This window comes from Delphinus delphis, chromosome 14 (assembly GCF_949987515.2).
Source record: "Delphinus delphis chromosome 14, mDelDel1.2, whole genome shotgun sequence".
Taxonomy (NCBI): domain Eukaryota; kingdom Metazoa; phylum Chordata; class Mammalia; order Artiodactyla; family Delphinidae; genus Delphinus; species Delphinus delphis.
In genome coordinates this window covers 68,600,738-68,613,060 of record NC_082696.1, presented here as the reverse complement: position 1 = coordinate 68,613,060, position 12,323 = coordinate 68,600,738, and the positions used below count along the sequence as shown (strand labels likewise).

At 40.0% G+C, this 12,323-nt stretch overlaps 1 protein-coding gene across 1 annotated transcript; it reads right to left on the bottom strand.

The window, feature by feature from the left end:
* Positions 1–6,206: 6,206 nt before the first annotated feature.
* LOC132437361 (small ribosomal subunit protein eS6-like) lies at positions 6,207–6,984 on the bottom strand. The gene has a single exon (XM_060030617.1). It carries the CDS (start codon positions 6,954–6,956, stop codon positions 6,207–6,209), a length of 750 nt encoding a protein of 249 aa, XP_059886600.1. The 5' UTR covers positions 6,957–6,984.
* Between the last annotated feature and the right edge of the window lie 5,339 nt (positions 6,985–12,323).

Sequence of the window (12,323 nt, the reverse complement as noted above, 5' to 3'; positions counted from 1 at the left end):
CTACAAACCTTTCCATGAGTAAATTTCTAGATGAAAATTAAAGTCCAAAATTACAGACCCTTGTGAGTTAAAGACCAAAGAAATAAAAGTCCCAAATTCCCTCCAATATGTCTCATTAAGCTCACTTTCAACCAAGAGTCTCCCTTGGTAATACTGCCTTGGTAGAAGTGGAGTACGTTCAACAGTAGAACTTGGACTTTCTCCTGGAAAGCATGCATTCCTGCAGCAGCATTGGAGGTGGTTACCATCAAGCAGAGACTGTATGCTATCTGGAGGAAGGAGGGTCATCAGAGGAAACACTAGAAGAGGCTTTCCAGGCTCAGGGAATATGATGCATCTCTGCCAGGCATCCAAAGTCCAGAACTCGTGACCCAAACTGGGTCAGGAGAAATATCACCTCAAGAGGTTGGTGATGACCCCTGTGGGCATGGCCTATGGTAAGGAGGAGGGGTAGAGGAATCCCACCAGCACCTTCTCCTTTAGAAATTGGCATTTAAGACATTCTGGTCTTCTTGCAAAATTTAGAAAATGACCTTATGGTGACAGCCCCAGCCATAACGTCTTACTTCAAGCTGTCTTCTTCCCCATCTCATGTTTAAAAACTCTTAATTTCCATTTCCCTTTGAAGCCGTCTTCCCGGTATGCTGTGCTAAGCATGGGCGCTGTCTAGGAAGCTGGCACTAGAGACACTGCTTCCCTCACTCCAAAGTCAGAACAGCCCATGTTGTTGCAGCCTTGTCTTCTCCACAGTCCTGTCTCCTGCTCCTGTCTCAAGACATGCGTTCCCTAAGCCCCAGTGGCTGTTGCCAGTGCCTCTAGCTCTTGGATGTCTTAGGCCCATGAAACCTGCCTCTTAGGGTAGGTTGCTCCCTCATCCCCACACCTGTCTGACAATTGCCAGTATCCTGAGCTGAAGCTCCTGCTGATACTTTTAGAGACATTGCTTTCAAGGGGTCAATGGGAACCAATAGGTTTTCTGACATGCATTTCTCAAAAATTTTGAAACCCTCAGCTCTTGAATTTACCATGATTCTAGGACATCAATTCCATCACATCTTTCTTGGTAGCAATAGGAAATATTTCTAGTGCTGTTTTCCTCTGATGTGCCCCTGTTCGTTTGAGGTAGACTCAGCTGGTTTTTAACATACTAACCTGCTTCTTATATTGGTCCCTTTCCATTTGTGCATGTAAGTCTGCCATTACTTTCTGGGTTTCAGCATCTTCTTATCTTTTATTTTCCCTCTGTTTGGGGAACTAAACATTTATTTGTGTCACACACTTACTGAGGTTTTTTCTGTTAGTCCCCCTGCCCTCACTTCTGCTCATACTGGGAGAAATAAAGACATTGGGATTTGGGCATCCCTCAAAGATTCCTTCATTGACATATACAAAATGTTGTCCATAAAAATTTCTTCCACTTAATAAGCCATATTACAAGATCAAATGCAAATGTAACAAGATGTTAAATTTGGTTTTTTCCTGGTTTTGAGGAATTTTGGCAGACACTCCAAATGTCTGTAAAAACAATGTCTGTCACGGACTCAATAAGAGGAGGGCAAGTTAAGAGAGTAGGAACCTAGCTCCACCGGCACTAATGCTTACCCACCTCCAGCTTAATGGCGATGATGTCAGAGATGCCAGGGAGGGAGAGTGCTCTGGGGAGCTGTCAGTGGACCACGCAGAATCTCACACATCCACAGAGCATGCAGCAGAGACCTTTCCTCGTTATTTCAGGCCAGGTGAGAGAGACTTTGGAAGAACCACTGAGAGAACTCGTTTCATGTTCCCTGGCACTTGAGGGGGATGAAGAATGACTCTTACCAGTAGGAAATTAAGAGCAAGGCTGTATCTGGAACCACCCATCTGGCACTAAGGAACAAGAGAACGTACATGGGAGTGAGGTTTACTTCCTCTGATGATGGGGAAAGGATGCCTGAGATGTCTCAGGGCCAAAGGGACCTATGGGGGAGAAGTCAGGTACCTTTATTTATTTTAAAAGGTATCTCCCTCTGCCTGAAAAGATGAAGGGATCCAACAGAGATCATTTGTTTGGGGTAGTCCAAAAAATCCCGTGGTTAAGCTAGGGAGATATATATAGATAGAGATATATATATAAGTAGGCATTGAGTACAACAATGTCACTATAATCAGAGGTCCCTAGAAAGTAGATCACACACATACACACAAAAACACACCCCCCACTGGGGAAAGAGTTAGCTAAAGTACCTCCATCACACCCAGAAGAAACCAGGGCAACATGAGAGCCTTACAACCTTACCTAAAATGTCTGAACCATGCCTTTTGTTAATTTCCTCTCCCCCTTGGTGCAAGCTGACACAGGCTAGAAACCTCATCTAACAATTGAAGAAAGGAGGTGGCGGTGAGGAGAAAGAAGCCCATCACATCCCCACCCACCCACCCCCCTTACAGGCTCCCAGAGTGAATCAGGCCCAGGCTAGGGGAGAAGAGGACATATCGATCAAGTGAGCATTGGAGTTTTGTCTATTACACTCAACTGGACATTTTAATCACCAAAATGATACTGTTCTTTATTTCAGAGTCTCAAAAAAATCTAGGACTTGCCTAGAATTTTTTTCTCCAGGAGTGTGGAAGAACAAAGTCAGAGACCAAGTTTAAAGGGGCTGAAAACAAAGATAAAAAATTGCTTTAGCGTCTCAGTTTCCTGCTCCCGGCTCATTCAGTACATCAGTTATACAGGCATTGCTCGAAGAGACAATGAAGTGGTTGGAGTAGAGAGGTTTAGTGAGAGGAGATATTTGGTTCAGATTGTCATCCAAAGATGAGGCAAGGCTATGGCACAGGTGTATGGCTGCCTTGTATTAAAAATGCTATGTAACAAAGATCCAGAGTGCTTGCTCAGAGCTGAATCACTGCCTTATACATGATTATGTAAACGTAACTTCATAGGAGTTAGTGCACATAGTCTGATGCTAATATAACCCGGAAGGGACCTTCTTAAAGTGTTTTCAGGCAATCACCTGTTTAGGACAGGAAGCTTCTGTTTGGAAGTGTGAAGCAGGCCTCATGAGAACCCCGAGACATGCCTCAACGTTATCGTACCTTTGTCAAAAAATCTACATTCTGCTGAGATCTTTGGAACTGTGTTTTTTTGTTTGTTTGTTTGTTTGTTTGTTTTTCAGTACGCGGGCCTCTCACTGTTGTGGCCTCTCCCGTTGCGGAGCACAGGCTCCGGACGCGCAGGCTCAGTGGCCATGGCTCATGGGCCCAGCCGCACCGCGGCATGTGTGATCTTCCCGGACCGGGGCACGAACCCGTGTCCCCTGCATCGGCAGGCGGACTCTCAACCACTGCGCCACCAGGGAAGCCCTGGAACTGTGTTTTTATCATATATTTTTAGCACAGCAAGCGGGTTCCAAATTGATCTTGTAACATGGCTTATTAAGTGGAAGAAATTTTTATGTACAACATTTTGCATATGTCAACGAAGGAATCTTTGATGTGTGCTTTGAAATCTTTGCATCTTAACAATCAATGTATCCATAAATGAAGGTAATTTAAATTAGTGTTACTGCTAGTATACACCATGCAAATTCATTTACATCCCTTTTGTTTGAATTATCACCCCTCATTGTATCAAGCAGAAGCAGTCACAAATGGTCTACTAATACCAATAAGATTCTTTATTGTTTTTGGATCTTTTGCTTTTAGCTATTGGCTGAATGGCATGCGATGGTGTCTTTTTGCTAAAGATATCTGGACAGTTATCATACCCTACTGTGTAGGAGAAGCCTACACTACCAGTATTACTTTACCTAAAGATACTGTGTCTTTTTCTATTGTGGAAATTATTCCTGTACCTATACCCAGGATACTAGGGTTTGTTTGGTTTGTTGGGGTTTTTTGCATAGTATGCAATATACTCTGTTTGTCTTCTGTATCACTGAATCATACCCCTGAGCTTTTGCCTTGCTAATCAAGAACTGAAAGATACTAGAAGTAGAATCACTGTAGACTATTTTTTAGTTAAGACTGAGTCACATTTATTAATACTTCCAACACATGTGCTATCTAAATCTAACAGATAAATTCCAAACAGAAGCAGACGTCTCAATATTGAATGAGCTATAAAACCATGTAATAACATCTACAAGTCCATTTGGAAATAAATGGTTAGATTGGAGATTCAGTCTGGGTTAATAATTGGTGTAGGCATATTGACCTTTGTACTTGTTCATGTAGACTGTTATTTGCTATGTCACTGGACAGCCCTGATTCAGCATCACACAAGGGTATTTGGGGAGAGAGGTGTGAGGAACAGAACTACAGGGTGATGTATGTTCTCATTCTCATTCTGTTCCTGTAACAATATTAAGTCTAAAATATGTTTTAACAAACTTATGGTTACCAAAGGGGAAAGGGAGAGGAGGGATAAATTAGGAGTTTGGGAGTAACAGATACATACTACTATATATAACACAGGTAAACAATAAGGACCTACTGTGTAGCACAGGGAACTATATTCAGTATCTTGTAATAACCTATAAAGAAAAAGATTCTGAAAAAGAATATATATATATATATACACATATATGTATGTATGTATAACTGAATTACTTTGCTGTACACCTGAAACTAACACACCATTGTAAATCAACTATACTTCAGTTTTTTAAATGATTAAAAAAATGTTTTAAACTACTCTAGTTCCTTCTTTAAACTTTAAACTCTAAACAAAGTATTATTTGTCCTACAAAGTATTCTAAGCAAAAGCGTTATTTTCTTATTCCCTTTCAGCCTCTGTATTCATAACTTCATTGAGTTTACTCTCTACCATGACCTAAGAATATAGTTTATCTTTACAATAAGGAACAGCCATTCACTGCCACCACTACCACCGCCACCCCACCTCGCTCCTCTTTATCTGTTTATTGGCAAAATCCACCAGCCTTCCACGGCTGGATTGAACTCCTAGCCTTGGTTCCTAAAAGCCAAAACCATGATCAAGATATATACAATTAATAATCCAGAGCTAGCTTGAGATCATGTGGTGGACAGTTACTATAGATGCCTGTGAACAACCTACATAATTACAAGAGATGAGTCCCTCCAAGCTTTATCCTTTATCAGTTCAAAATAACAAAGAACAGAACTGGGAGCAATACATGAAAAGAATAGCTGCCATCCCAGTTAAGTTCCAGCCTTCTGCCTCTGCTGAAACACCTAGTAAAAAGGGCAAAATCACTTCACCATCCAGTTAGGAAATTCAAAACTCGAAGATGAAGACACTGCCAGGTGAAGACCAAGACAAGGGACCATCAACCATAAGCTCAACTCGGAGACGTATGAGGCCATGGAAAGCATAGGCAGGACAGGTGAGAGACCTATGAGTCAGGAGGTGAAGCAAAGGTGAGAGAATCTGAGCTGTCCGCTACCGAAGCAAGTCGCCAGTTTAAAGAAGGGAATGAAGTGCTAAGAAAGACAAACTGGGTTTCTGGGATTCAGACAGGCAACTGTCTGGACTTCAGGAATTCAGAGAGAGTAAGGCAATGGTTGTAATAGCTGAGAGATCCAGAAGCAAGGGGGAAGCCTACTTGTCATCTTTTACACTTTGCATATAGACTGTAGAGCAGAAATGAGCCAAAAGGTGGATGCAGCAACTTCAGTTAAAAGGAGCACAGGGTTCTGTGGTTTTCAGTATGTTCACATTACAGCTGGGTGAGGGAGGAGCGCTGAAATGACAGGGGGAAATCTGAAGCTTCATTTATCACAGTGTTCGTACAACAGAAGCCTCTTATCCAGTATAACAGGACTGGACCAACAAGTTGGTCAGTTAACTGAGAAAGAAAGATAGTTAAACCAGAAGGTCATTTTAAAAAGCAATACGTAATAAAACTTGTATACCATACATAATTTATTTTGACTAAAAGCATAAGAACACATCCATTCACCAAGATTTGCTTTAGAATCAAACTTTTCATTACCATATGGATTCACGGATTGGAATTCTCCGTTGTCTTTTTATAATTGATAATACATTATCTATGATGTCCAGTTTTAAGGTCTTTTAAGTGAACCAAGAATTTAAAGGCACTTCCAGATGTTTATGACCCTCCCTCTCCCAACTTTTATAATTGTTTTACCCACACCTAATTTTACAGCAATAGTATTTTGGCAACTTTTTTTTTTGATGTCTGATCTTATTTATTTGTTACTCTTAGAACATCTCATTTTTGAATGGACTCAGACTTAGAAGTAGAAGCTCTCAGAGAGGACAGCCTCCGTCTCTTGGCAATCTGTTCCTGGCATTTTTCTTTGGCCTCCTTCATTCTCTTGGCCAAAAGCATAGCATATTCTGCAGCCTCTTCCTTATTTTTCTTAGTACGCTGTTTCTTCAGAGCAATTCGCCGACATTTGTGTTGCAGAACACGTGGAGTAACAAGACGCTGCACCTTGGGTGTTTTGGTCCTAGGTTTCTTACCTTCTTCGTTTAGGGGCTTTCTCGCAACATACTGGCGGACATCATCTTCTTTAGAGAGACTGAAAAGTCTGCGGATTCTGCTAGCTCTCTGGGGCCCCAGGCGACGAGGCACAGTAGTATCAGTGAGTCCAGGAATATCCTTCTCCCCTTTTTTTACAATGACCAAATTGAGAACGCTCAGATTGGCATCCACAATGCAACCCTGTACAGATTTGCGCTTTCTTTCTCCAGTCCTCCTTGGTCTGTAACAGGAATGCCCCTTACTCAGTAGCAGGCGGACTCGGCCATGGGTCAAGACACCCTGCTTCATGGGGAAACCCTGTTTGTCATTCCCACCACTGATTCGGACCACATAACCCTTCCATTCTTCACCCAGAGCGTCAGCAGCAACTTCTGTGGCCATACGCTTCTCATAAAAGGTACAAAGTTTTCGTTCATCGTCCACTTCAAAGAGTTTCTGGCAGCCAGCGGCCGGGAAAGTGATGTTCAGCTTCATTCTGAAGCGGCCGACCGCCTCTGAGGCGCCACGAAAAAGAGCTGGCAACTTATTTTTTAGGGTTTTTTTTTTGACAGTTTACTTTTTAACTAGTTTTTATACAAAGCATTCAACAACAATCTTCTGCACTCTTGTCATTGGATATGTAATATCTAATTAAATTATGAAAGTGTGATAAAAAGTATAACTAACATAATCAGGTGTGAGATCAAGCACATCTTACTTTGGATAAGTAACTTAGTGAGAGCACAATTAATCGGGCACGTTAGTTTAATGACCGTTGGTTGAGACCATAATTTTGTAATGTAATTTCTAAGTTTAAAATGTGGTTTTTTTTTTTACATTTGACAATGATAGCTTCTTAAAAGCACAGAAAGATATAAACTGCTTCCAAATCAAAATGGAGGGTTGGGTTACTCCTGGGAAAATATTTCCGGTATTTATTGGATAATAATGACCCCTACATTGACAAATACCAAGAGTAGGTTTAGAGTGATAGACCAGGCACAGACACCACAAACACGTTTTACTTACCTAAAGGATAGAGAATAAAGCCTATTAAGAGAACAAATTCTCCTAATAAGGAGATGCATTAATAATATCAGCAATATTTTCTTGACCAGATGAAGCTGTAGTCGCATAGAAACCCAATTCTCACCACTTGAACAATACAGTAAGTGAAACTTTGCCCTCCTCCAAATCAAGCTTAAATATAAGCTTTATATGTGTGTTTATATACACATGGCTGAAACAGTTCTGCTGATGGAGCAGTCTAGATGTGTGCTGGGGATGACCTCATCTGAGCCAGGTGAAACTCACCAAAACAAAATATCACAAAGAAATAAGGTATAGAATAGTGTATGGAGGCATAGGCTCACCCCTGCCCTCTCTAGGTTAACACAGCCTAGATTAGTACTTTGCTGAACACAGAGCTGCTGAAAATAGAACAAAGATCAGTCAGACAGCTATCTCTGAAGGTCACGATAATGGTTCTTACACCAGTCAAAGGTCTACTGTGCATAGGTGTTAAGTGGGAAGAAAAGAAAGTGTTTCACAGTCAAACCATTTGGAAAACACTTGGTTAAACTAAGTTCAACAGATTTCTTAACAGCAAGGTTTTAATATTAGTCATTAGTTAAGAAGAGGCTGTAGGTGGCAATGTTTCTTAAACTAATTTCAACTCAAGGATTTTTTTTCAGTTTATGCATTTCCCAAGCTCATCTTATAGAATCTACAGGATTCTACAGAGCGTCATTTGGAAAATGCTGCTGCAGCTGGTATCCTGTGTTTTGTGTCTGTGTCTGTGTTGGCTCCTAACTCTGGGGGCAGAACTTCTTTAATTTATTTTTGGGTTTCACATTTTATCTTCAAGTGGGACCTTTTAAACCTTTGTCCAAAGACCTGCCCCATTTTGAGAACCAAAAGGAATTCAAAAACAGAGTCAAATATTATTTCTGTCTTTGGTTATTTTTAAAGCAGGTAAAAACTTATACACATGGAGCAGTTAAATTGTAATACATGGTAGTAATAGTAATGATAACAAGACCTATGAACTACTGGATCCCTGCAGTGTCTCATATGCCGTGCAAGCTTCCTTACAAATGTGATCTCATGAGTCCCCTGTAAACACTAGTAGATATTATAATTCCTGTTTTCATATGAAACTCAGAGATGTTAAATCCCTTGCCCAAAGCCATAAAACTAGTAAGTGGCAGAGATGGAATTGAAATCCAGATCTTCTGACTCTGAAACATGTTCCTTCTCTTATTACCTTACCCATATACCTTCCTGTGTATGAATGTTAGTACTGTAGTAATTAAGGAACAGAGAACTGATAAGAGATGGAACTTCCAAGAGAAGCTCCTGAGTGATGGAGACTAAAGCTAACAGTGAAAGATGTGTAGCTTTCAGATAAATGAAGGAAGAAAAGCCATTCCAAGTAAAGAGAACAATGCAAGAAAATGGGATTTGGGAAATGAAAACAGTCAAGAAATGCATCAATAAATTATCTAAAAATGATTTTCTTTATAATTCTTATAATAATTAGGTCAAAATATATTGCAAGGCACTGAAGGCTACAAGAATAAGCCTTCAGGGTTTAGGAGAGTCCGCCATACTCCTGGAGCCTTGCCCTGGGGGAGGCAGGCACCAACCAAAGAATGGCCACCAGAAAGACTTGCTTCTGGCTGGCCAGCCTGACTTGAGGTCCCTGGGAAAGGTTCTACGTTCAGGAAAACGTGGTGAGAGAGGCCAGAGCAAAACCCCACCCTAAGAAGCTGGGAAAGATGATGGACAGAATGGCAGGCTGATGATTCACCTCCAAGGTGGAGAAAGTGTTTTAACTATGTGGATTCTTCTTTTCTTTTCATCCTCTCTTACATTCCTGGAGAGACACCACAAAACAAAGAAAGCTACAGTAAAGTAAATGTTTTTGTAAAATTATCTTCCCCTGCTAGGTAAAATCATTTTGAGGAAAACAAGTATGTCCAGGAATTCACTGAACATTCAAATAGAAGTGTTTATACAACCCTAGTCATTGAGTAATTGGTGGGTGTGTCCTATTTTGAGGCATTAGATGGTGTGTACAAAATACAAGGACTGGCCTACAAGAGTTTCCCAAACGTCTTATGATAATTACCTAAAGTATTAAAAAAATAAAAAAACTAAAAGTCAAAACCTTTCCCCAGGTCACTCCCCAGAGCATTCTAATTCAATGGTTCTGGTAATATACCTAAAATTTTGCATTTTTAATACGTTCTCTGGGTGACTTTATCATCAGAGAAGACTGGGAACCACTGCTCTAATCCTGATTAGCCCAAGTGTGGTCCCCCTCAGCGTGGGTGTCATCCAGGAGCTTGTTAGAAGCACAGAATCTCAGGCTCTACCCCACACCTACTAAATCAGAATCTACAATCTCCATGTTAATATGATATTCAGGTGATTCTTACACACTTAAAAGTAGAGAGGAACTGTGTTCTCCAACTTTAATGTGTGAGTAAATCACCTAGGATATTGGTAAAATGCAGATCCTGATTCAGTACGTCTGTACTCAGGTGCAGCTAAATTCAGCACTTTTTTTTTTTTTTTACATCTTTATTGGGGTATAATTGCTTTACAATGGTGTGTTAGTTTCTGCTTTATAACAAAGTGAATCAGTTATACATATACATATGTTCCCATATCTCTTCCCTCTTGCGTCTCCCTCCCTCCCACCTTCCCTATCCCACCCCTCTAGGTGGTCACAAATCACTGAGCTCATCTCCCTGTCAGCACTTCTAATAAGTCTAATAAGACTCAGGTTGCTAGTCTACGGACCATGCTTTGAGGGGCAAGAGACTAGACCAAGGATCAGCGTGAGGATGAGTAGTATTAAGCAGACAATAAATGATGACTGGACTGTTCATAAATTAACAAGTAACCGCTCTCAAGGTTAAACGTGCTAAATTAGTCACATCAGTGTTAATGCTTTTGGGTAACTTTTGTCCTACCCCATCCCCACCCCCATCACTTCTCTATCATGAATGTATGGCTAACTTTCCTGCTTTATTTCTTCTTCTGGTAACAAAGCTTCTGACCACGAAGTACATTACTGGAATGGGTCCTCTTTGTTCACTGTATTATTACTATACTGCATAATTTGTCCATAGCGTCTATTCATCTATTGCTATCAACTATTTGGTTACACCAATTTGGTAACCAAAAGATGGTGTGGTTAGTCCCACATTAATTACTACATCAGTTTCTGAACTTTCAAATCATTCCACTTCTTTGTTAAGGATACATTTGTTCTGCCAAATCTTCAGAATAACCCTCCACTTGAGTCACTTTCAGATTAAAATGTTAGCTAGTTTTAACAAATGAAAACTAGCTAACATATGTATATGCATAAAATAATGCTTTATGGTTATCAGAGAATAAAAACTGAAATATAGGTACTCTAAAACCTACATTTTAGTACCAAGTGATTCATTCTGAAGACTAGTTATCATTTTAGCCATGAATAATCCTTGTTTAATTAAAAAAATAAAGAACCCAAAATAAAATTATAGTGTAGATACATGAAATACAAAAATAAAACAAGTAGTATTTCTCACTTCATATATTTGGGGATTTGAAGAAGGCAGGGACATATATGTTGCAAATGAAAAAACTTCCCACACTGAATGAAAACAAGATATCAAAGCATATATAAATATAATCCCTACTGGATAAGAAATGGGCCCAGTAAAGACCTGCAGACTTCTGGCATTTCATTTCTTTGATGGGCATTATTCTAACATCTGACCCTTCTACTAGGAGACAGATAGATAGATAGATAGATAGATAGATACAAATTTTTGCAAATCACACATCTGTACATCTTCACAGATGTGCATTAGTTGGTGTAAAATTGGCTGAGTATAATTCAAAATCCTACAGTTGACATTTATTTCAACAAAGAACAATTATATCAGGTGGAATATCACAACTTCTTTCTCAAATTTATAGCAGTTAAATATCTGGTAATCCGCTGAATCTGTTGTTACTGTTTTTAAGTGACTCAGTTCTAAAACTCCAAGTGAGCCTTATTCCACAGTTTCTGTCTTCTAATGATGATTTTAGTCGTGGTGTGCGTAAACCATTAACAAAGTGAAAAAAATGACAAGTTTATATAAGGATCCTGTATTAGTTTGTAAGGGCTGCTATAATAAAATACCAAAGACTGGGTGGCTTAAACAACAGAAATTTATTTTCTCAAAGTTCTGGAGGCTGGAAGTAGAAGAACAAGGTGCTGGCTGAGTTGCTTTCCCACGAGGTCTCTCTCCTTTGCTTGCAGATGGCTGCCTTCTTGCTGTGTCTTCACATGGCCTTTCCTCTGTGTACAAATACTCCTGGTATATTTCCTCTCCTTGTAAGGACACCAGTCAAACTGGATTACGGCTCCATCCTTATGGCCTCAATTAACCTTAATTACCTTTTAAAGGCCATATCTCCTAATACAATCACCGGGGCTAGGGCTTCAACTTATGAGTTTTGGGGGGAACACAACTCAGTCCATTATGGACCCATTTCCAATATCATTTGTTGGGTGTATTGATAGTTTTCAACAGCAACAAGCATTTACCATCGTCTTCCTCATTGTCATCAAGTATTTTGCAAATGTCTAGTACCTTCGGTGCCAAGCAAGTTGCTAATCAATAAAATGTTCCATTTTTACATGGATTCATAGCTGATGAGGAGCCGTCAGGTACCTTTTCTTATTCAATCCTCATGACTACCCACTCTAATATTAAAACGTCAAAATTATTATTCTCATCTTAAAGGTGCAGAACAGACAGGGAGAAGCTGACTTGTTCAAGATGGAGAAGATAATAAGTAGTGAGTCCA